At 40.2% G+C, this 26,044-nt stretch overlaps 1 protein-coding gene across 4 annotated transcripts in view; it reads left to right on the forward strand.

The window, feature by feature from the left end:
- The window catches only part of SH2D4A (SH2 domain containing 4A), an 82,899-nt gene that overhangs the window by 40,512 nt on the left and 16,343 nt on the right, over positions 1–26,044 (forward strand). For 2 of the 4 annotated variants that reach the window (XM_007961795.3, XM_007961796.3), the window contains exons 5-8: positions 3,434–3,514; positions 7,386–7,497; positions 10,205–10,415; positions 19,926–20,056. In XM_007961795.3, coding sequence (XP_007959986.2) covers positions 3,434–3,514; positions 7,386–7,497; positions 10,205–10,415; positions 19,926–20,056 — 535 coding nt within the window. The remainder of the gene's footprint in view (positions 1–3,433; positions 3,515–7,385; positions 7,498–10,204; positions 10,416–19,925; positions 20,057–26,044) is intronic. The other 2 variants (XM_037983738.2, XM_037983737.2) reach the window with 1 other exon arrangement.

The following is a 26,044-nucleotide window of genomic DNA, read 5'->3' on the forward strand; positions in this document are numbered from 1 at the left end:
ATCTAAATGAGCCTGCTTTCTGCAAGTTTTAAGTTTTTCATGTTATTTTAACATGTTAGAATAATGACAAAATCTTGGTTCACCATGAAAAGTAGAATTTTTATAAATGTGGTTCTTAGTATGTGTGAATAGCTTTAGAGTTTACAGTATGTTTTAGACACATTGACTAGAAATGTTTAAATAGAAGGATTCATCTCTGGAGTGGTTGTTCAGCTAAATTTTTTTTTTTTTTTGACATGGAGTTTCACAGTCACCCAGGCTGGAGTGCAGTGGCACAGTCTCGGCTCACTATACCCTCTGCCTCCCAGGTCCAAGCAATTCTCCTGTCTCAGCCTCCCGAGTAAATGGGATTACAGGCATGCGCCACCACGCACCACCATGCCAGCTAATTTTTGTAGTTTTAGTAGAGACGGGGCTTCACCACGTTGGCCAGGCTGGTCTCGAACTCCTGATCTCAGGTGATCCGCCTGACTTGGCCTCTCAAAGTGCTGGGATTACAGGCATGAGCCACCATGTGTGGGCCTAATGAGTTTTTATGCTAAAATTCTTTTACTCCAGAACAAGCTTGTGAGTTTCGGTAGACTAAAGACAAAACCTAAAATTTCAAAGAAAAGAAAGATCATCAACTCCAACTACCATGAGTGGATGGTGTTGGCGGACACCACAGTCACTTTAGTGCCCAGTGGCATCGTTTCCATGCACACTGTCTGAAGCACGTGTCTGTGCGTCTTATTATTTTAACATAATTCATAACCGCGTCAGATGTGACAAATGCAAAAGCAGTGAGCATGATGAAAGTACTAGTAAGAAAAGGCATACAATGATGATAGGAAAAAATATAAGATAGTTTAAAGAAAGCAAGTAGTAAAAAAACATTGTTCATGGGTACATGAGATGAACTGTTCGGTTGAAGGAATAACTGAGGGATGGAGGGTAACTCATGCATTATGTTCAAAGCACTGTACCCATGCAGATGATAGTAACTGGGGGGAGACTGAGGGGAAACTGACAAAATAGACAACACTTTTGAATACATGGATTAGAAGATAACCATCAGATGCCTATTCACCTAATGCTAATTCAGGAAACAAGTAAGAGTGTGTTTAAAAGCTCAAAGTCTGAGAACAGCAAATGTGCTGCCGACAAAACCTCGGTCCAGAACTCCAGTTTCAGATCTGTCTGACAGGTCCAGATCTGTCTGATTCTGGAACAGCTGCTCTGCGTCTGTTCTGTTTTAGATGCAGAGCAGCAAAGTGTCCTTTTATAATATTCAAATGAGAAAACAATGAAAGTATGATAAGTAGCAGTTGTGAAACCTACAGGATTCATTAGTTTGCCAAGTAATAAACACAGCATATTTGAAACATTCTCTGCAATACTTGAGGAAGTATTAAGAAAGAAGGGCTACCTGCCTCCTAATTTTCAAATATAAGAAACTGATCCTTTTTGCAAAACGATGCCCCAAAGATCTTATATCATCAAAGAAAGGGAGAGTGGGCCTGTTTTTAAAGCTCTCATTCCTGGTGGTGGAAATGCACTCAGAGACTTTCAAAGTCATCTTGGACTTTTGAGCAGACACGCTTACATGAAACCTGGGGGAACGGTTCACCCTGTTCCCAAATAGAGGAACTGGTTCCTGTTCTAAGTTTAGATGTAGAGCAGCAAAGCATACTTTTATAATATTAAAATGAGAATATGGTCAGTAGCAATTGTGAAACCTACATTATTCATTAGTTTGCCAAGTAATAAGTATTAGATATCTGTTGACCCGCATCTCATTTTCTTATCACTACAATGTCGACATAGTAGAAAAAGCATAAACTCTGGCACAAACCAGCTGTCTGGTCCTGAGCAAGCTCCACAACTCGTCTGAGACTTGGTTTCTTCATCTGAAAATTGCCCAGTATGTTGCCCATCCATCACAGGTGTTGTGTGGAGTGAAAGTAACACTAAGACACTAACATAGTGCCGGGTCATAATATGTCTTCGGTATTCAGGAGTGCTTATCAGTGGAATTAGCATTAATCTCACCACCTGTGATTAATTACAAAACCTCAGCAGAGAGCTTGAAACATGCCACCAGCAACTGTGGTGACCAGTTTTATCAGTTGATAGGCTAAACTTTTGAAACAAATAGACCCCAAATGCCATGGCCAAAACTACAACAGAAGTTAATGTTATTTGTCTTCTGACAGTCCAGAATAGGTGTTCTAGTTCAGGAGGGCTCTGCTGCACATAGTCATTCAGGGATTCAGGCTTTTGTAGTCTAAGTGTCTGCTATCTTTAGTAGTAGCACTACTGCTGTCACCATTCCAGCCCAAAGGAAGGTGGAAGTGGCCTGGAGGGGTGTGTGAAGGAGGTTTTGAGTGGGCCTGGGGAGAAACGGCCAATGCCTGTTGTCACCCGCTTTACATTGAGACAAATGCTGGGGCATTTGGGAAATGCAGTACAGTGGTGTAGCCACATGCCAGCTACTGTGAGAAAAGGGGAAGACTGAGAAAGCCACTGGTTTATTGCATGGTGTAGTCATGATCCCCTGTACTCCTTCTGAATGGTGGCACCAACCTTTTGCTGAAATTTTGCTGACAATTTCCGATCTATGCCAAAATTAAGAACTCAGACACAAGGCATACACTTGGTGGTAATACGGGTTGTGGGTAGGTATATCCTGCTACTCAGGGCATGTGACTACCCATGTTGGGACTTAGCTTAGGCTCTGCACTCCAGCCAGGGACTGATGGGGGCCTGTGTCTTAAGAAGCACCCATTGTGATTTGCTGGCATACTTGCAATGCCAGAGGGTTGGCCTGTGGCAGGCAGGAATGACACCAGGGAATCTAGGCAACACATCTGGGAACCCCACTGGGGAATTTGCCTCATGGGAAATCCATCTAGAGCAGCAGAAACATAGATACCGGGTGACAAGGGTGGGAAGAGAGGAGAAGTGTAGCCCAGGCAGGGAAACTGGGCGGGGCTCCCAGGCACCAAACTGGTGCTCCAGGTATGCCTGCAAGACATCATTTAGTTAAATCTGGAGACTAAGGCATTTCTTTGGCCTGCACTAAAACAGGGTATGCAGAGATGAAGCAAGAAGAGAATTTAAATAGGGGGTAATGTTGATGTCTAGAAGTGATCCCAGGGCTCTCCAGGGCCAACCAGATGGAAGCAAAATACACCAAACCACCAGCTCCTGGCTCTTGGGCAACAATTCCTTCTTAAACCCTACTGAGTGGGAATACTGAGGATTCACATGCCCGTTGCTGTAGTCATGATCAGCCCAGGAACTCACGTGCCAGTGGGAGCCTTGGGTGGATCCAGATGTGGGGGTGGGGGCAGCATTAGGGAATGTTGAAACCAGGGAAACATTGACAGATTATCTTATGAAACTGCACTGTAGGTCCAAATGCCATAAATGTGTTTCGTTTAATTTTTAGTCACCCTCCAGTTCTTCAAGAAATATTCAACAAATGTTGGCAGATTCAATCAATCGTATGAAGGCATATGGATTTCACCAGGTAAAAGACTTCCCTTCTGTCCTCCGGGGGCTGCATACCTAGGCATTTCCATTAACGTTTCACAGATTAGTTAATCTCATGCAGAAATGAAATTAAGCAGCAGAATGGGAAATCTGTCCTAAAAGATGCAAACACAGTTCTTCATCTTTATCCATTTATCTGAAGTTCAGGAAGTGTTGAATGTCATGGAAAGAACAGAAGCCAAGATGTATCAGCTAAACTCCTCCCAGAAGATCTAACATAGAGGCAGCATCCCAGGCTGCTTCAGACATGGAGGGAAGACTGATTCAGACAGTGATAAATGGAGCATTAAACTTGGCAGAAAGAGTGAATTCAGATCGAGTTACTTCTGTGCTCATTGTTTCTGAACCTGTCCCTTGAGGGTGAGCAGCTGCTGTGTCCTCCACATCCACCACTCCTGGAACCCCTTCTGGCACTCAGCCCTCTCTCACGTCCATCCAGATATGACATTGTCCCTCCAGGCCAAGTCCTGCCTCCTCCATCGTGTGAGCTTGCTATCATGTCATAAATTGCTCAAAATAAATGAGGCATAGACTGGTACTTGGAAGCTGTAGTAGGATTTGACCTACAGAGAGTCTGAAACAGCATTGTAAGATGTAAGCCTGTGAAGAGAAGGTTCCTGAGACCGGGCTACAGCGGAGGTCAGCCCAGGGACCTGTTTTCCTGTGGACCATGTCATGAATTCCATGATTCCTCTGCAGGGACATGCATGAACTTGCATTTTTGAGACTTCAAGAAATCAGGATGAAGTTGTGGAACTGTAGTCCTGAATGCATACTGCTGATATAATATGCACTTCTTTCTAAAACAGCAGCAATAGTCGATCTAAAGGACATTTTCATTAATTCTGCTTAGATCTCACTATGTCATTTTAAATGGGGACAGCTGAGGAAGACAAAGGATCGTATATTGATCCAAGCAACATTTATGGAGTATCTACTACACATTAAGCACTATTATGGGAGTTGGAGACACATTTTATGAAAAAATTAGATAAAATTCCTGCCCTCAGGGAGCTTATATTCTTCATGGGAGAGAGAGATGATAAACATATCTGTGAGGTCAGGTGATCATAAGCGCTGCAGAGGAAAATAAAGCAGTACCAGGGAACTGAGGAATCCTGGGAGGATGGAATTGGGATGGGACAGGTAGTCAGAGAAGGCCACTCTGGGAAGGCAGTATTGGAGCAGAGACCTGAAGGAAAGAGGGAAGGAGCAATGTGGATGTCTAAGCCATGTGGACGTCTCTTCCAGGCAGAGGGAACAGCAAGTCGAAGACACAGAGGCAGGAACTCACTTGGCATGGTCAGGAAAGGGCTGATCATTTGAGAGAATGAATGAGCCACGTTGCTTCTCTGTAGAACAAAGGTGATAAAACAGAGCCATCCTGCTTTGGGGGCAGTTGTGAGGCTCTGATGAAGGAATTGGTAGTGAGTCACTCTAAGTGCTTCCATCAACAGGCTGGACAAGAGGCTTTCTGTATGGGCCCTGTGGCTTTCTGTATGGGCCCGGCGTGGCCTCATTTTCTGGTCCTGTTAGCTGAGCACATTTTCATAGCTCACACCACACATCTGGGTCTCCACACCTTCCACCCTGGGTATCTGGATTAGCATCCAGCCTTGGCCCCTCTACCCCTCCACTCCAAGCCATCACCTGGATTTCCCCATGCCTGGCTCAGAGTCCTGAGTCCTGGACCAGCATGCTTCCAGCAAAACACTGCCGAAAAGGAAATGGTCTTCTGAATAGAGAAAGTAAAGCATTACAGATTTTGCTAAAAGTCAAATTATTTGAGGGACTCAGGACAAGTTCCTTACGTTTTCTGGCTTTCTTGAATAAATATGGTGGTCAGGGCCGTATATAGATGAGTAATAGCGGATCTCATCTGCTATTACTCTGTGAAACTCATGAATTTTTCTTCTTTTCCACTGTGCCTGTACATAATTACATGCAGATTAAAGGAGTAGATTTATTAAATATAGCACTGTTAGACATTTGAGTAACATCCACCAAGTACTACATCTGTTATTAATATTTTTTCTTAGTAGAATCATGTTCCAGACTTCTTGCTGATCCTCAGCAACAATATCTGTGATGATCATAGCTTGATGTTTTCACTGTATGTTTCCTAATCATTTAAAAATAAACACGTACGCATGTGGAAGGATGAACAAAGCTCCACTTTTAAGCTTCTTCTGTTGAAGCTTAGAAATTGCTAGCAGCACATTTATGTGCAAACAGCTTCAATCAAAGGATGGCAAATCTTAACAGTCCTTTCAAACATCAAAGCTGCCCTTTGGATTTTAAAATGATGGCAAACGAAAGGAGCTAGCTCTAGGCAGGAAAACAACGTAAGGAAAAAAATAAAAACAGTAAATGCACAGAGGTTTAGTTACATCTGCAGTGAAGCACAATTTATGAATGATGATTACTTAAACTGTGATTTATGACTGCCCACAGCGATCAGAAGCAAGTTTCACAACATTAACGTTTATATTTTACGTTGTGGTGACATTACAGCAAGGAAGTCTTTATATTTCTATGGGAAAGCACAAAAGAAAAAAACCTGTCACTCGTGATGGAGAGGTGGGCACAGGCAGCCGTTCCTGGCCGTTTCAGTTTGTTTTATTACTTAGCTAACCAAGGCTTTTATTAGTTCTCCAAGTTGTAAATTCAGTCTTTTTGTGAGCACTCAGAAGCTTGTGTCCAAATAAACAGAGTACTTTTCAGGTCTAAGTGATTTGGTTTGTTCATTTCTCTTTCGTTTAAAATGATTTCCCTTGAATGCTCTTAATGCCAGAAAACAGTACACTTAAAAATGGTTGAGGTGGTATAATTTTGTTATGTGGAATTTTACTGCAATTTTTAAAAAAACCTAATTCTCCTTTTAAAGGAATATTCACATTTTAAAAATATTTTTCCCTTTCTCAAAAGATGCTTTTGAAAAATATTTTTCTGGTTTTTTTTTTTGTTTTTTGAAACAAAAAAATACATATTCTGGCAGGGTGTGGTGGCTCATGCCTGTAATCCCAGCACTTTGGGAGGCTGAAGTGGTGGATTACTTGAGGTCAGAAGTTTGCGACCAGCCTGGCCAACGTAGTGAAACTCCACCTCTTCAAAAAATACAAAAATTACCCAAGTGTGGTGGCATGTGCCTGTAATCCCAGCTACTCGGGAGGCTGAGGCAGGAGAATCACTTGAACCTGGGAGGGGGAGGTTACAGTGAGCTGAGATTGTACCACTGCACTGGGCGATGGAGTGAGACTCCGTCTTTAAAAAATAATAATATATATTTCTTTTAAACCACGTAAAATCATGTAGTAAGTACCACATTTTGGGACACATGATTCGAGGGAAGAGATTCAGCTGAGCTGAGATTGCTCTGGAAATGTGCATTTCTTCCGTGGGGCCTGTCAGCTACTGTAAAGTAGGTTGACGCTGGTTCTATGTAATAGTGTGTTTACATGCTTCTTCAGGGAGTCAATTTGAAGCACCTAAGTACTGTGAGGAAAAGGAATATTTTTTCTTACTATATGTTATACACTGTGCCAGGGACTTCTTAAGTTATCTAATCCTCAATATAACCCTAAGAAATATTTTTTTCTTATCTTTCTTATGGGGAAACAGCCCAAGAGAGGTTCAGTTGTTGCTCCTGGAGTTACACACTAGCTAGCAATGGTCAATCCAGCTTCAGGTCTTACTGACTCCAAAGTCCACACTTGATCCTCCCTAGTGGGACAGAGAGTTAGATAGAAATCAGCTGTGCTGGGTACCACCGTCCTTCAGGAAACTGCTGGATTTGCTCACCAAGGTTCGTTTTTGTTTGTTTGGTTTTTGTTTTTGTTTTTAAATAGAAGAAAGAATCCATGAAGAAAAAACAAGAAGAAGAAATAAATCAAATAGACGAAGAGAGAACGAAGCAGATTTGTAAGAACTGGAAAGAAGACTCGGAATGGCAGGCATCTTGTGAGTACCCAGAGGTCTCCGTAGCACCTTCCAGGCTCTCAGCTGATTCTCTTACTTAATAATGTGATCAATCTAGAAAGCACTTAATGTGGGTTGTTGAGAGAGATCTTCACAGTAAGTGACCACTCAAATGTTATTACTAACTTATTACTCAAATGCTTAGAAGTTACTTTTGAACAGTGGACTGGTTCTCCATTTCTGTATCACCAAAATTATGATGTAATTTATCAAATAGCGTGATATATAGCTATGGAAAATAGGTTTTGGAAGAGTGTTTAATGATCTTAGACTATGTTTACATGTCATTAGCTTGGGGAAGAAAAAACACCATGAAATAGAATGAAAAGCTTTGCTATTTAGAAATGTCTAAGTATCTGAAGGAAAAGAACTGGAAGGTTGTAATAACATGTAAACATTAGTTTTCTTGGAGAGGTGAGATTCAAGATTATTTATTTGAATGCTTTTCTTATAATTTAATACTGTGTTTTGGATTTATTCCCCTAAGTTTTTGATAGTGAATACATTTTAACTTTGTAATCAGAAGCACACAGGATTACCAGGCCAGATGTGTTAGCATCCAGCTTGTGCCTGTGACCCAGCCCTGACTCCTATTTGAGTTAGCAGAGCTGGAGAGAAAGCTCATAGGGAAAGAATAAGCCCATACAACTGAAGGCAGAGGAGAGGGTGCTCCAGAATGCTAGAAGAATTAGGTTTGAGAAAGAATTCGTGTTTCCATCTGATTCAGAGAAGTCTGAACTGCTAGATCATCCTGAGGTAGCTTGAGGAAGACAGCAGGTATGGCTGTATTTGCAGGATGTTGAGATCCTACATTGATCTGCCGTTACACTATAACCAATGCTATTTAAATGGCAACTACTGTGAAATGAAAATATTTGCAAGATCCAGTGGCCTCTTTGTACTTTGCAGTGAAATCCTGGTATAAGGGAATATTTTGGGTATGTCTTTGAAGTATAACAGGATTTGACCAATAATGCCTGAAGTGTAAATATCCTTAATAAAAATCATTTTTACATTCTGCATTAGAGTCTCATTGCTACAATGAAAAATTCTCTTTTACAAAGTAGTTATGCACTGTATAATGATGTTTTGGTCAACGATGGGTCGCATATATTTCTTAGGCCAGGCACTGTGGCTCACTCCTGTAATCGCAGCCTTTTGGGAGGCCAAGGTGGGTGGATCACTTCAGGTCATGAGTTCGAGACCAGCCTGGCCAACATGGTCAAACTCCATCTCTACTAAAAATACAAAAATTAGCTGGTTGTGGTGGTGTGCACTTGTAGTCCCAGCTACTCAGGAGACTGAGGCAGGAGAATTGCTTGAACCAGGAAGGCGGAGGTTGCAGTGAGCCAAGATCATACCACTGCACTCCAGACTGGGCAACATAGCACGACTCAGTCTCAAAAAACAAAAACACACACACACACATACACAAAACCAAAAAAAAAAAAAACCATAAAAACCCCAAAATAATGGGTCGCACACATTTTAAAAATATAGTGTAGCCTAAGTGTAAAGTGCTTATAAAGTCAACGTTAGTGTGTAGTAACGTCCGAGGCCTTAACATTCATTGAGCACTCATTCACTGACTCATCCCAGAGCAACTTCCAGTCCTGCAAGCTCCATTCATGGTAAGTGCCCTATGTAGAGGCACCATTTTTTTGGTCCTCTATACCATATTTTTACCACACCTTTGCTATGTTGGGGGTATTATTATTTTTTTTGAGATGGAGTTTCGCTCTTGTCACCCAGGCTGGAGTGCAATGCCATGATCTTGGCTCACTGCAACCTCCGCCTCCTAGTTTCAAGAGATTCTCCCTCCTCAGCCTCCCTGGTAGCTAGGATTACAGGCGCCCACCACCACACCCAGCTAATTTTTTTGTATTTTTAGTAGAGTTGGGGTTTTGCCATGTTGGCAGGCTAGTCTCAAGCTCCTGACCTCAGGTGACCCACCTACCTTGGCCTCCCAAAGTGCTGGGATGACAGGTATGAGCCACTGTGCCTGGCCTTATGTTGGGGGTATTTAGATACACAAATACTATTGTGTTATGGTTGCCTCATGATGCATTTCTCAGAACATATTCCTCTCATTACATGACTAATATGAAAAGGCAGACTTGGGGTACTTTTTCGTGTACTAATGTGTTCTGTAATTACCTGTGGTTAAGCATCCCTTTAATTTTTTGCCTGTCGGGCTGATTCTCATTTCGTCCTGCTCCCTGCTCCTTAACCCTGTGCACAGGCCTGTGCCACTGAGTAGTCCTGACCTTTGCTAGTGAGCCAGGCATACTGCATCTGAACATGAGTCTACGCAGGACGTGACAATTGTCTCTTATTACTCAGCACCCCTGCTAGCTTGAACCCATGCCCAGGCGGGGACGCCTCACTTGGTCTTGCCAACTGCGGGAAATTCTTGCACACTTTCTCTCATTCTCTCTCATCCCTTCTTCCTCCTCTTCCTTTTCACTCCCTCAGAAAATCCCCACTCCTGTATGAAGAGAGGAATCCTGCAGCAAACGCTGGGCAAGCCCTAATGCCCTGGATCCTAGGTGTTGATAATGATTGTTCCTTATTATAAGCAGATAACAAACTGCTGAGAACCTGCGCTGCTGCCCTTTGTGCATTGCTGAGCCTTCTCACCTGCTCTGTGGGCTGATGAGGGTTTTGTCCAACCCCGTTGCTTTTCTAGTGCGAAAATCCAAAGCAGCTGATGAGAAGAGACGCTCCTTGGCTAAACAAGCACGAGAAGACTACCAGAGGTTATCCCTCGGGGCCCAGAAAGGACGAGGCGGTGAGAGGCTGCAAAGCCCCCTGCGTGTTCCACAGAAACTCAAAAGACCTCCCCTTCCACCCAAGCCTCAGTTCCTAAACCCGGCGGCGTATCCTCAAAAACCTCTTAGGTAAGAAGTCACCTAGATGGGTTTAGGCATCAGTATTGCAATGGGCTTTGAATAAGCGTTGAAATTAAAGGCAAATTGTATGAGCTGCCACGGGGTGTGGAGGGCCAACTGGCAGCCTGTGTAAGCAGCTCAGGCTCCTGTCTAAGCCTTCTTCCTGGGTTATCTGGTCGAGCATTCCTCCCCTTCTTAGCTGTCAAATGGCCGTAGCTGTTATACTTAGTATACCCAGTGAAATAGTAAAGCTGTGCATGGAGTGAGAGAATTTCCCATGCCCCTAAGCACCTCTTCCCTTTCACCCCCCAAAGGCGGCCGGTGAGCCAGCGAGGGGACAACAGGAAACAAGTGGGGTTTCACTAATGCCCAAGATCACCCCTTAGTCAAAGATGATCAAAGTAGGAACGCAAAGGCTTGCTGACTTTCGCATGGTCAGCAGAACATTTTCACTGCCAAGGATTGAAGGTTTGATGGTAATTCTCATTCTGGGATACATAGCCCAGTTCATCTTTTGAGAATTTGGAAAGGCTCCTGTTTTTAATGAATTGTCTATTTGGTGGTGGTGATCCCATTGTCTCCTAGGCTATGGAAGAATTAGGAAGAACCATTTGTTCTGGAAAAACTCTGCAGAAAAGTGCAAGAAACCCCCATCCCTGATGTTTGCTGATAATAATTTTTTTTCTGGTATTCATCTTATTTTTAACATCCCAGTATTTAGAAAGAAGTGTTAAAATCAAATTTTGATCGAAAGAAATATTATCTAAAGCTTTGCCTTCTGAAATAAAAACTAAAAAAACAACTGGAAATACTTCTCGGTTTAAGATTATGGAGAAATGAAAAACAAGACTCTCGCCCTGCTTGCAGTCATAGTTATCTTCAAGGTTTTCTTTAAACAGGAATGATGACCTCAGGAGAAACACAAAGGCAGACCTTTTTCTTTACTGTAATTATTTCTACTTACCCTACTGGAAAGTTCTATTTTGGGAAATGGGGACCAACATGGAACTCAGTGGAGTAAGTGGAAATAATTACAGTAAAGACCGTGATCTCCAAAGTGATGGTTTGGGTAATGATTCTTTTCTTATCGACAACAAAGCAAGAAATGTAGTCAGGAAATAGGAGTCTCCTTAATTGTGTGAACAGGTGACCAAGGTGCACACGGCCCTTTAAGTGCTGGCGCTTGTCTGTGTGCACGCTGGTGACAGAGCCTCGGCAGGGATGTTTTCGCAGCTAACTCCTGTTCTCCATCTCTTCCAAGGGTAGCATGGAAACGACTTGTAGATAGATGTCCCTTTCCCACAGCATTCTGAAGCATAGTATATTTGATTGACAGCAATGAAGGTGGTCTTTAAAAAAGAGGAATTCCTGGCCGGGCGCGGGGGCTCACGCCTGCAATCCCAGCACTTTGGGAGGCCGAGGCAGGCGGATCACGAGGTCAGGAGATGGAGACCATCCTGGCTAACACGGTGAAACCCCGTCTCTACTAAAAAATACAAAAAGTTAGCCGGGCGCGGTGGTGGGCGCCTGTAGTCCCAGCTACTCCGGAGGCTGAGGCAGGAGAATGGCGGGAACCCGGGAGGCGGAGCTTGCAATGAGCCGAGATCGCGCCACTGCACTCCAGCCTGGGCGACAGAGGGAGACTCCGTCTCAAAAAAAAAAAAAAAAAAAAAAAAAAAAAAAGGCAATTCCTCATTTTTTGCAACTTAAGACAATGCATGAAGTGCTTTTTGTCAGACTGGGTGGTTTTAGAGCTGGAACTTGACACAGGGATGGCAGAGGTCACCTCGGAGCCACCCCAGGAAAAGACAAGAGACCAGCCCCTCCAGTGTCTGTGGAGTTTTGCTCCATCTCCAAGGACTTCCCAAACAAGAGCCTAATTTGGAAGCTAGTAAGATAATGTATAATATAACTTCGTATGTGTGCAGTGTCTGCCTCCCAGGGAAGTCAAATATTATAGGATATTTTCTCCAAAAGGCTCTGAAAATCATTAGGGATAATATATGCACATACATGCATATGTACATCTATATATGTATATCTGACAGTATGTCACACATAACTCAGAAGCACGTGTTAGAAAAAGCATAAAGAACCGTTAAGTTAGTTAATTACAAGAAATTCTAGTAGTTCATCCAAACTTGATTCTGGTGGTTGTGTTTCATAAATTGTATTTTGTTTTTAATTGACACAATAATTGTACATATTTATGGGATACAGTGTGATGTTTTGATACATATATACATTGTGTAATGATCAAATCAGGATAACTTCCGTAGCTATCATCTCAAACACTTGTCATTTCTTTGTGGTGAGAACATTCAAAATCCTATCTTTGGGCTGTTTTGAAGTATGTAGTACATTACTGTTGACTGTGTTCACCCTGCTGTGCAGTAGAGCAGCAGAACTTATTTCTGCTGTATCAGTGTAATTTTGCGCCAGTTGACCAACCTCTCCTCATTTACCATCCCCCCTACTCTCCCCAGCCTCTGCTAACCACTGTTCTATTCTTCTATAAGATCAACCTGGCTGGGTGTGGTGGCTTATGCCTGTAATCCCAGCACTTAGGGAGGCCCAGGTGGGTGGATCATGAGGTCAGGAGTTCGAGACCAGCCTGACCAACATGGTGAAACCCCGTATTTACTAAAAATACAAAAATTAGCCTTGTGTGGTGCTCACCTGTAATCCTAGCTACACTGGAGCCTGAGGCAGGAGAATCACTTGAACCCAGGAGGCGAAGGCTGCCTGGATGACAGAGCGAGACTCTGTCTCAACAACAACAAAAAGATCAACCTTTTTGATTCCACATATAAGTGAGGTCATGCAGTGTTTGTCCTTCTGTGTTTGGCTTATTTCACTTAACATAATGTCCTCTAGGTTCATCCATTTTGTTGCAAATGACAGGGTATTATTCTTTTTATGGATCTTTTGTTCCCTTTAATTTTTTGAGAAACTTCATACTGTTTATAATGGTATGCTAATTTATATTCCTGCCATCAGGCAATGAGAGTTCTCCTCCAGATTCTCGCCAGCATTTTTTTTATTGCAAATGACAGGATATTATACTTTTTCTGTCTGAATAATATTCCATTGTGTATATACACCACATTTTCTTGATTCATTCATTATTGGACACTTAGGTTGATTCCATATCTTGGCTATTGTGAATAGTGCTGCAATAAACATGGGAGTGCAAATGTCTCTTTGACATACTGATTTCATTTCCATTTGACATGTACCCAGTAGTGGGATTGTTGGAGCTTTTGTTCTACTTTGAATTTTTTTGAGAAACTTCATCCTGTTGTCTATAATAGTATACTAATTTATATTTCTACCAACAGGCTATGAGAGTTTTCCTTTCTCTGGATTCTTGCCAGCATTTGTTTTTTGTTTGTCTTTTTGATAACCAAAAATACAAAACTGGGCAAGGTGATATTGTGGTTTTGATGTGCATTTCCCTGATTAGTGGTATTGAGCATTTTTTTCATATACTTGTTGGTCATTCTTATGTCTTCTTTTGAGGCATGCCTATTGAAGTTTTCTCTTATTTTGATTCTTTTTTTGCTATTGAGTTTGAGTTCCTATATTGATGCTTTGTCAGATACAGTTTATGAATATTTTCTCCCTTTCTGTAACTTGTCTCTTTACTCTGTTGATTGTTTCCTTTGCTGCAGGAGAATCTTTTTTAGCTTGATATAATCCCATTTGTTTGTTTTTCTTTGGTTGCCTGTGCTTTTAAGGTGTTATTTTTTAAAAATCTGGGGCTAGGCATGGTGGCTCACACCTATAATCCCAGGACTTTGGGAGGCCGGGGTGGGAGGATTGCTTGAGGCCAGGAGTTTGAGATAAGCCTGAGCAACATAGGGAGACACTCATCTCTATGAACAAATAAAAAATAAAAATCCTTGCTCAGACTGATGTCCTGAAGTGTTTCCCCAATATTTTCTTCTGGTAGCTTCATGGTCTCATCCATTCAAGTCTTTAATCCATTTTGAGCTGATTTTTACCTAGCGAGAGTAGGTAGTTTCACGCTTATACACGTCACTATCTAGTTTTCTCAGTACCATTTATTGAAGAGACTGTCCTTCCTCCAGTATGTGTTCTTGGTGCTTTTGTTGAAAATCAGTTGACTGTAAATGTGTGGATTTATTTCTGGGTTCTCTGTTCTGTTTCATTGTTTATGTGTGTGTTTTTATGCCAGTACCATGCTGTTTTGATTACTATAGATGTGTAGTATATTTTAAAGTCATTTACTATGATGTCTCCCAGCTTTGTTCCTTATGCTACAAATTGCTCTGGCAATTTGTAGTAGTCTTTTCTGGTTGCATACAAATTTTTAAAGTTTTTTTCTATTTCTGTGAAAAATATCATTGGTATTTTGATAGGAATCACATTGAATCAGATCTTTTTGGGTAGTACATCCATTTTGATATTAATTTTTCTAATCCATGAACATGGGATGTCTATTTTTTTGTTTCCTTTCATTACTGTTTTATAATTTTTCTTATAAAGACATTTCACCTCCTTGGTTAAATTTATTCCTATTTTATTTTATTATAAAATTGCTTTTTTTTTTTTTTTTTTTTTTTTTTTGCTAGTCCATTGTTGATGTAGAGAGATGCTACTGATTTTTGTAAGTTTATTTTATATACTACAATTTCACTGAATTTTATCAGGACTAAGAGTTTTTTGGTGGAGGCTTTCGGGTTTTCTATATGTAAGATCAGGTCATCTGCAAACAGACAATTTGAGTTCCTCTTTTCCAATTTGGATGTGTTCAGTGCTTTCTCTTGACTCATTCCTGTGACTAGGACTTTCAGTACTATGTTGAACAAAAGTGATAAAAGTGGACATTCTTGTTTTGTTCCAGGTTTTAAAGGAAAAACTTTCCATTTTTCCTCTTTCAGCATGTAAACTGTGATTTTGTCATATATGACCTGTATTGGGTTGAGGTACATTCCTTCTATACCTAATGTGTTTAAAGGTTTTTATCATGAAGGGATATTGAATTTTAGTAAATGCTTTACCTGTGTCTATTGAGACGATCTTGTGGCCTTTGTCTTTTATTCTGTTAATGTGATGTGTCATGTTCATTGATTTGTTTATGTTGAACCATCCTTGCATCCCTGAGATGAATTTCCCTTGATCATGGTGAATGATGTTTTTGATGTGCTGTTGGATTTGGTTTGCTGGTATTTTGTTGTGGATTTTTGTATTTGTGTTCATCACCATCAGGAATATTGGCCTCTAGATTTCTTTTTTATTGTCTCTTTGTCTGGTTTCGATATCAAGGTAATGCTGACTTCATAGAATGAGTTTGGAAGAATTCCTCCAACTTCAGTTTTTTGGAATAGTTTGAGAAGAATTGGTATTAGTATTTCCTTAAATGATTGATAGGATTTGGTAGAGACTTACAAACTTAACTTTGTGAAGGAAAGAAACAAAAACACTGACAGTGAAATCTATCAGGTCCTGGGTTTTTTTTGATAGGATACTTTATTAATGATTCAATCTCATTAGTCATTATTGGTCTGTTAAGTTGTCTTTTTCTTCATGATTGAATTTTGCTAGGTTGTATGTGTCCAGGAATTTATTTACTTCCAAGTTTTCCATTTTGTTGACATATAGTTGTTTATAATAGTCTCTAGTGATCTTTTTATTTCTGTGGTATCAGTTGTGATGTGTCCTTTTTCATCTCTGATTTTGAGTCATCTCTTTTTCTTTGTGTAGCTAAATGTTTGTCGATTTTATTAAAACCAACTCTTCATTTCATTCGTATTTTGTATGGTTCTTTAGTCTCTATTTTATCTATTTTTGCTCTGACCTTTATTATATTTCCTTCAACCAATGTTGTGTCAAGTTTGTTCTTCTTTTTCTAGTTCTTGTGGTTTGACAATAAATACTTATCTGAGATCTTTCTACTTTTTTGATATGTGTATTTATTGGAATAAACATCACTCGTAGAACTGCTTTTGCTGTATCCCATAGGATTTGGTATGTTGTTTCCATTTTCATTTGTCTCAAGAAAATTTTTGGTTTCTGAAATTTATTTATTGACCCGTTGGTTGTCAGGAGCATGTTTAATTTCCACATATTTGTTTCTAGTTTTCCTCCTATTACTGATTTTTTGATAAATTTTAACTTAAAACAATTTAAGAATTGTTTTATGGCCTAATATATTCCTGGAGAGTATTCTGTTTGCTGTTGAGATACTGTGTATTCTGCAGCTGGTTGGCAGAATAGTCTGTAAATGTCTGTTAGGCACCTTCTAGAGTGTAGTTTAATTATTGATTTTCTGTTGGTATGATCTGTTCATTGTTGAAAGTGGGGTATTGAAGTCCTCTACTATTGTTGTATTGCAGTCTTTCTCCCAATTTAGGTCTATTAATATCTACTTTCTAAATTTAAGTGCTTCTATGTTAATTGAGTACATATATATTTATAACTGTTCTTGCTGTATTGAACTCTTTATCATTGTATACTGGCCTTCTTTGTCTCTTCTTACAGTTTTCAGCTTCAGGTCTATTTTATATGATATAAATGTAGCTACTCCTTTTGTCTTTTGGTTTCCATTTGCATACAACCTTTTTTCCCCATTCTTTCCCTTTCGGACTATGCATGTCCTTACAGGTGAAGTTAACCCCTTGTAGGCAACATATAATTTGGTCCTGTTTTATTTTTATCTAGCCACTCTATGCTTTTTAATTGGAGAATTTATCCATTGATATTCAAGGTAATTATTGATGCTTAAGGGTTTACTATTGCTATTTTCTTTCTTATTTTCTAGTTATTCTGTAAATCCTTTCTTCTCTTATGGTCTTTGTGGTTAGGCACTTTAGTAGTACGTTTTGGTTCCTTGCTTTTTATTTCTGGTGTATTTGTTATAGGTTTTTGCTTTGTGGTTACTATAAGACTTACAGAAAACATCCTATAGTTATAACAAGTTAATTTAGAGACTTACAAACTTAACTTTGTGAAGGAAAGAAACAAAAACACTGTATACTTTACCTCCATTCTCTCCTAGCATTTTGTATTTTTGATGTGATGATTTACATTTTTATATTACGTATCTGAAATTATTGAAGTTATTTTTGGTAGTTCACTTTTTAGTCTTCATATTGAAGATATAAGTGGTTTACACATCATGATGATAGTATTAGAACAAAAATCATGGTAGCATCCTGTTTATGTTTGAAGAACTATTTTTTAGCATTTCTTATAGGACATGTGGTATATTATAGTGGTAAATTCCCTAAGCTTCTGTTTGTCTGGAACAATCTTTATCTCTCCTTTTCTGAAGGAATACTTTGCTGTGTGCAGTATTCTTGGTTGTATTTTTTTTTTCCTTCAGTGCTCAGCATGTATCATCTCACTTCTTTCTGGCCTGTAAGGCTTCTTCTGAGAAGACTGCTATCGAGCACATTGGATCTGTCTTATATGTTATTTGTTTCTTTAGCTGCTTTTAGGATCCTGTATTTGTCTTTGCACTCTGAGGGTTTTATTATAGTATGTCTTGGGGTATTCCTATGTAGGTTGACTCTGATTGGTGACCTTTGACCTTCCTATGCTTGGCTATTAATTTTTCTCTAGATTTGGAAAGTTTTCTGTAATTTCTTTGCATAAGCTTTTAACCCCTTTGTCTTCCTGAATTCCCTCTTTAACTCTAATAACTCCAATATTTGCTCTTTTGATGTTGTCCTACAGACCCCAGAAGCTTTCTTCATGTCATTCTTTTCTTTTTTATGATCTGTGTATTTTCAAATAGCCTGTTTTCTGGCTCATTAATTATTTCTTCCATTTGATCAGGTGTGCTGTTGAAATGCTCTATTGCATTTTTCATTTTATTCATTGCCTTTTTCAGCTCCAGGATTTAATTTTTTAAAATTACTTCAGTCTTTCTGCTAAATTTCCCTGATACATTTTTGAATTGACTCTCTGTTCTTTCTTGAAGTTTGTTAAGCTTCCTTGAAACAGCTTTTTTGAATTGTTTTAGAGATCACACATCTCTATGACTTTAGGCTCAACCTCTAGTATCTTATTTTGTACATTTGGTGAGGTCATATTTTCTTGAATCTTCTTGATGCTTGTGTATGTGTGATATCTGCACATTTAAGGATTAGGCTTTTATTCCACTCTCCACAGCCTGGCTTTATTTGTGCCTGTCTTACAGAGGCCCTTCCAGAAATTCTAAGCGGACTGATGTTTCCTGAGTCTGTGACCAATGCAGCCATCTCAGCGCTAGAGGGCGCTCCAAGCCCAGGCTTGCTGCCAATCTCCCAAGGGCTCTATGATCTACACAGCTCTCCCTCCTTGATGGACTTGAGGAAAAACTCAAGGAGGGTACAAGGGCTGTGTGGGGAAGCTGGCCAAGGACTCCAGTACAGAAGACTGTTTTAATGACCCAGACAAGTGTATCTCCTAGTGGATCCCTGCAGGGAATGGGTAGTTCCTTGACTTCAGTAGGAGGGGATGGAGCTGATACTGGGACCCCCTCAGTATCTGTTTATGGAGGGTGGCTGGAGAGCCCATCTCATTGGCTCAAATAGACGCTTGTCTCCCAGCAGGTGTCTCTACAGACAGGATAGTTCACTGACTGCAGTGGTGGTTGTGTTGTGTTTAAATTGAATGCTGCTCAAAATTAGTAGGCTGTTGAGTAGGACTTGGAAGTCTGTTTATTACATTGCAAAGTTACTCTTTGTAGTAGAAATTGACTTACATCCTAGAAATTAAGTTCTGCTACTGAATCTATTTCAGAATGATTCTGCTACCTGTATCTTTGTCTTACCAAACTTCAAATACTCTTCTTCCTTTTATTTTATATTTCTTTACATTTTTTTTAGCAGCAGTAAATGTCATCAAAGGGTGGAAAAGGAGAAAGCAAGTCAGGGAGGTTAGTGGAAAGAGAAAGAAGAGTAAATCAAATAATGCAAACATTAGGAAAGAAATTGTCTTACTGCATTTGATTTCTTTTGTTTGCAAATACATGCTTTCCAGGAAAATGTGCTGGGGTAAAAGTGTATTTTGCCTTTTAATGCTTATTTTTTCAGATGTTAATGGAGCTTCTAATTCTTATACAAATGAATTTAAATCTGTGTGTCCACACAGCAGTGGATCATTCTCATAACTAGCCCTTTAAGACTGGAAGGACAAGCGACAGATTTATATTCCTTCCTCTTCTGCCCTTGAGGAGGTGTATAATGGTGGTGTGTAGGGGGTCCAGCCTCCTGTTAGCTGAGGTCACTGAATTAGGTCTTGAAATGTATGTAATTATCTCTCCCTCCCATTTTCTCTCCCTCCCATTCTCTCTCTCTCTCTCCACACACACACACACACACACACACACGTATATATATTTGCATGTATATATATGTGAATGTATAAAGCACCTCTGGTGTCTGTAGATATGCATGTATATATATGCATGTCTGTGTGTGTGTGTGTGTGTACGTATATATGACTTTTGAGGGCATTATTTTCAAATTAGTTAAATCTAACTTGAAAAACTTTTATGAATAACAGAAATCAGGGAGTGGTGAGGACAGTGTCCAGCTCTGCCCAAGAGGACATCATCCGGTGGTTTAAAGAGGAGCAGCTACCACTTCGAGCAGGCTACCAGAAAACTTCAGACACCATAGCCCCCTGGTTCCATGGTGAGTGCAGAGATTTCCTCAATGGTGTTTCGTCTCAGGGCGGATGAAGCTGTGCTAATCCACCAGGAAGATAGAATAAAAGCTTCCATTTATTGGTGCTGCCCAAAAAGAGTCTTTCAGATTATTTTCACAAAGCAGTGTTTCAAAGACGCCTCAGTAAGCTGCATTCTCATGACTGTTTAGAAGGCAGTCAGCATTCACGGGCACTGTGTTCACTGTGGGACAGATTTATCGCCACAAATAAAACCCATAGGGCGGGAGGGAAAAGTGGTATTCCCTGTGACTTACCACTTGGTTGTTTGATTGCAACTTCCATCAAATGGCCACATTTTCCTTCCACCGAGGGAGATACAGTTATGGGGGTGGGAAGGTGCTGGATAGGATGCTGGTTGAGCAACCTTGAACAAATCATTGTTTTTTTCTGTAGGAAACCAATTTATCTAAGTCTCATTTTCCCCATCTGTTAAATGAAGGAGTTGAACTTTGTGGTCTTGTAAGTGAAAACTGGCTGTGATCCCTTGTTTCCAGTATGTAGTTGAGTGTGCAGCATAGGCGGTTGGATCCTGAGCAGATACCAGTTAGTAAACATTTTCTGTATTTGACTCAAGAAACTTGATTCACGCCCCTCTTCCACCTAGCGGATACTTCACGGACCTCTCTGTTTCTTGGATCTCAAGAAAAGTGAGTGGCTTCTTGCCTCAGTTGACTTCCATAAGGTCCATGGTTGAATTGGACTAATTGGCTATAGGGACAACAAAAGGTGCTTTAAAACAAAAATACGGTCCCCTCCCAGAGTATGTTTGTCCTCAGGATGTCTTGGTTTGAATTATGTTTAAGACATCTTTCCTTGAAGTAGTGTCATCTCACACATAAATATACCACAAAAAGTAAACTGCCAAACACATAGCATGGGAAACTTTCTAAAAGGAATAGTTATTTGTGATAGGCTTTCTCCTAAAGGGCTGCTTGTGCGGTCAGAATGTCACAGCGGAACTGTCTGTCTGGCGTCACAGCAGAACTGTCTGGCTTCTCTTGGAAGTGTTTGTTCTTTGGTGATTGAGACTTCGTTAAGTGTCGATCCCAGAGGAATCCCTTCTCCTTCCCAGGATGAAGTTGCAAGCCTCCTTCCTTTCTGCTTTCAGACACTGGGGAAGAGATGATGGTGTCAGAGATGAACAGAAAGAACGTGAGGCAATTATGCATTAGCTGTGGCTGTCTCAGCTGTCTGATAATGCCTTGCTTTCCTTTTTAAAATAAGCACCGAGGAAATCAGCCACTTTGTAGTTTCTGTGTCTTTGGACAGAAGAGACTGTCATATCTGATTATAAGATTGGTAGTTTTTTTAACAGCAGGGAGTAAGAAATGGAAAATGTCAGTTGTTATTAAAAACCCTGGGACTTTAACAGGCAGTTCTGTTTGAAAGGCTGAAAGCTAGGAAGACACAGACTAAAAATCGAGTTGGAGCTTTGGTTAAAAAATATGACTCTTGAGTTTTACATAAAGTAACTCATTCAGGTGTGCTTATTTTTGATTTATTTTCACTTATACACATATTTTTCAGACTCATAAGCAAAATTTAAAAAAAACTGTATAATTAATAACCAGGACATAGCCACATAGTCAGTATACATCTCTATTTTCAGTTTCAAGAAGATACAATTTCACATCTTCAGGATAAAGAGAATATGCATCACATCTTATCTCCTTGAAATATAATTATCACTAGGAAACCTATTCTGAAATATTAAAATGATAGCCCTTTGTAGGTTTATTATCTTCTTTCCTTTGTCACATCCACTATGAATTACCCTACGTAAGATGCTATTTTGGTTGCCTAATTTTTCATCCCACAAAGTTTTATACTTTCATCTTTTTCTCTCAGTTAAGCTCGAGGTAAGGATGGGAGTGAGTAGGAGAGGACAAAGGATTGAAGAGTATTGGATTTCTGGCTTTCGTGGCTGGGAAGGAAGGTGGCTGGGCTATCAATGGAGAGAAGGAACATAGGGGATAGGGAGGGTTAGGGAAGCAGAGAAGAGAACAGAGCGTTCTATTTCACAGCATGGTAAGTGTAGTTAATAGAGTATTGTATGTTTCAAAAGTGCCAAAAGAGTAAATTTCAAATGTTCTTACCAGAAAAAAAAATGCTAAGTATTTTAGGTGATGGATGTGTTAATTAGTTTGATTTAATTATTCCACATTGGGTTCATAAATCATAACATCACCTGGTATCCCATAAACTTACACAATTGTAAATTGAAGATTTACAATGAAAAAGTTCCAAACTCCTCCCTGTGATCCACAATGCCTGCTTGATCTGCCCCTGTCTGTTGCTCCAGACCCAACTCAAGCCACTGTCCCTGCCTTGGTCACCTCTCCAGACCTCCCTTGCATCCCTCAGACACACCACACTTGTCCCTACCTTAGGGTTCTTGCAGTTGCTCTTCCTGCATGCCTGCCTTTGGCTGACTTCTTAAGGAATTGACTTGCGTGATTATAGAGGCTTGGTAAGTCCCAAATCTGACAGGGTAGGAGGGAAGGCTGGACATGTGGGGAGGAATGGCCTTTTCCATCCAAATGCCTCCTGCTGGCAGCATCCCTTCCTGCTCAGGGGAGGTCAGCCTTTGTCATAGTAAGGCCTTCAACTGACTGGACAAAACCCACACACATTATGGAGGGTAATCTGCTTTACTCCAAGTCCTCCCATTTAAATCTCATCCAAGGCCAGGTTAAAATTTAAAAATTAGCCGGACATGGTACTGCAGGCTTATAGTTCCAGCTGCTCAGGAGGCTGAGGTGGGAAGATCACTGGAGCCTAAGAGTTCGAGACTGCAGTGAGCTATAATTGTGCCACTGTGCTCCAGCCTAGGCAACAGACAAAGACCTTGTCTCTTAAAAGAAAAGACCTTTTCTTTTAAGACCTTTAAGAAAAAAAAAAGAAAAAGAAAAAGAAAAAGAACAAGTGCTGGCAAGGATGGGGAGGAATTGAAATTCTTGTGCACTGTTGGTGGAAAGGTAAAATAGTATAGCATAGCCACTGTTGGTGGGAAGGTAAAATAGTATAGCATAGCCACTATGGAAAACAGTATGGCCAGTTTCTACAAAGTAAAACCACAGAATTACCCTATGATCCTGAAATTCCAATTCTATTGGGTAAATACCCAAAAGAACTGAAAGCAGACTCTCCAAGAGATATTTCCACACCTGTGTTCTCAGCAGCACTATTCACAATACCTGAAACACAGAAGCAACAGATAATGGGTCAGCAAAATGTGGCCCATCCATAGAATGCAATATTATTCTACTTCAGAAAGGAAGAAAATTCTGACATACATGACAACATGAATAAATCTTGAGGACATGATACTAAATGAAATAAACCAGTCACAAAAAGACAATTCTACTTATTGTCTTTTAAGTACAATTCTACTTATATGAGGTATTTAGAATAGTCAAAATCACAGAGAAAGAAAGCACGTGGTAGTTGCCAGGGGCTGGGGGTTGGTGGTGAATGGAGCATTATTAAATGGGTAGTTTCAGTTTTACAAGGTGAAACGACTTTTGCAGATGGATGGTGATAATATCTGTACAACTTTTTTTTTTTTTTTTTTTTTTTTTTTTTTTTTTTTTTTTTTTCTGAGGCAGGGTCTGGCACCGTCTTCCAGGCTAGAGTGCATAGTGTGATCTTGGCTCACTGCAACCTCTGCCTCCTGGACTCAAGCGATCCTCCTGCATTAGCCTCCCAGGCAGCTGGGACTACAGGCGTGCACCACCATGCCTGGCAAATTTTTTTCTTTTTTTTTTTTTTTGGTAGAGATGGAGTTTGCCAGGTTTGAGTTGTTAGTCTCAAACTCCTGGGCTCAAGGGATCCACCTGCCTTGGCCACCCAATGTGCTGGGATGATAGGTGGGAGCCACCACAAGTGGCCAATTGTACAATATTGTAGATGCATTTCACACTGAATAGTACACTTAAAAATGGTTGTCCCAGCACTTTGGGAGGCCGAGGCGGGTGGATCACCTGAGGTCAGGAGTTCAGGACCAGCCTGGCCAACATGATGAAACGCCATCTCTACTAAAAATATGAAAATTAGCCAGTCTTGGTGGCAAGTGCCTGTAATCCCAGCTACTCAGGAGGCTGAGGCAGGAGAATTGCTTGAACCCGGGAGGCAGAGGTTACGGTATGTCCAAGATCATGCCACTGCACTCCAGCCTGGGCAACAAGAGTGAGACTCTGTCTCAAAATAATAACAACAAAATGGTTAAGGGGGTAAATTTTATACAGTACATACTTTTACATAATAAAGTCTCCATGTCTCATTATATGCAAAAATAAATTGTGGGTGGATTGTGCATGACACAACAAGCAAAAACCATAAAGGAAAAATAGCTAAATTTAACCTCATTGAAATGAAAAACTCCTCTCCCTTAAAATGTGTCAAAAGACAAGTCACAAACTAGGAGAATATATATGTAACTCATATGATTGACAAAAGATCAGTATCTACAATATATAAAATCCTACAGGTCAATATAAAAAATCAATTCACTAGAAAAATGGTCAAAAGATCTGTGTAAGTAATTACAGAAGACCTACTTATCCAGCCAGTAAAATATGAGCTCAATCTCACTATGAATTAGTACAAATTAAAATAAGATGCCACTGTGCACCCATAAGAGGAATGGAAAATCAAAATCTGGCAGTATCGAGAACTGGCAAGTACACAGGGAAACATTGTCAAGTACAGCTGGTAGGAGTATATACTGGTATAATCAGTTTCATGGGCATTTAGCAACATGCAGTATAATTAAAGCTGCACATAGCCTACCTCCTAGTAATTCTGCCTCTAGATATATACTCTGAAGAAACGATCATGTTTACAGCGAGACACATTCAAGGGTGTATACCACATCATTTTCTGTAATAGCAAAAAAGTTACAGCAAATGTAGAAGAGATGAATAATGATACATGTGTATCATATGTGTGTATACATATATATTATATATATATATATATATAAAATACCGCATGATAGGTAAAATGAATGAGCCTGTCTATCTGTATAAGCAAGGACAAATCCCAATAACAACGTTGGAAGAAAACATTACATGCAACAGGATCCCATTTAAATGTTAAGCACAATACTGTATGTTTTCATTACAATATATACGTTTACAGCATAAAATATAGATGGAAATCACAGCTTCAGAAGAGAAGTTCACCCTTGGAGAAGGAGACAAGGAAAGGAAATGGGATCAAAAAGTAACAAGGGGGCCTTAATTCTATATGGCAGGATTTTCTTTTCTTTTTTTTTTGAGATGGAGTCTTACTCAGCTGCCCAGCCCAGGCTGGAGTACAGTAGCACCATCTAGGCTCAATGCCAGCTCTGTCTCCTGCGTTCAAGCGATTCTCCTGCCTCAGTCTCCCAAGTAGCTAGAACTACGGGTGCCTGCCAGCACATCCAGATAATTTTTGTATTTTTAATCGAGACGGGGTTTTGCCTTGTTAGCCAGGCTGGTCTCAAACTCCTGACCTCAAGTGATCTGCCTGCCTCAGCCTCTCAAAAGCACTGGGATTACAGGTATGAGCCACCACGCCTTCCCTGGCGAGTTTTATTTCTTAAGAAAAACAGACAGGAAGTAAATATGGCTGTTAATATTCATTGTACCTGGAGAATAGATATAACACTTGTTATATCACTGGTGTTGTATTTTTCTTGGTACTTTCTTTGTGTTTAAAATATTTCATAAGAAAAATCATTTTTTAATGAAAAAATTAAAATTTGTATAATCTCTTTCATGCCTGTGGTTTTGAGGATTTCTGAGATTATTTTGCCTAATTACACTGAGAACTAAAATCTAGCTTCATTAAGGAGACAACTAACTGCTCAACTCAGTGTTGTCTATTGCAAGCAGACCAGCACAGTCTCACCAAGAAAGTTGCCTCAATGGTTAATTTTATGGGTCAACTTGACTGGGCCATGGTCCCAG

Source organism: Chlorocebus sabaeus, chromosome 8, assembly GCF_047675955.1.
Source record: "Chlorocebus sabaeus isolate Y175 chromosome 8, mChlSab1.0.hap1, whole genome shotgun sequence".
NCBI lineage: Eukaryota > Metazoa > Chordata > Mammalia > Primates > Cercopithecidae > Chlorocebus > Chlorocebus sabaeus.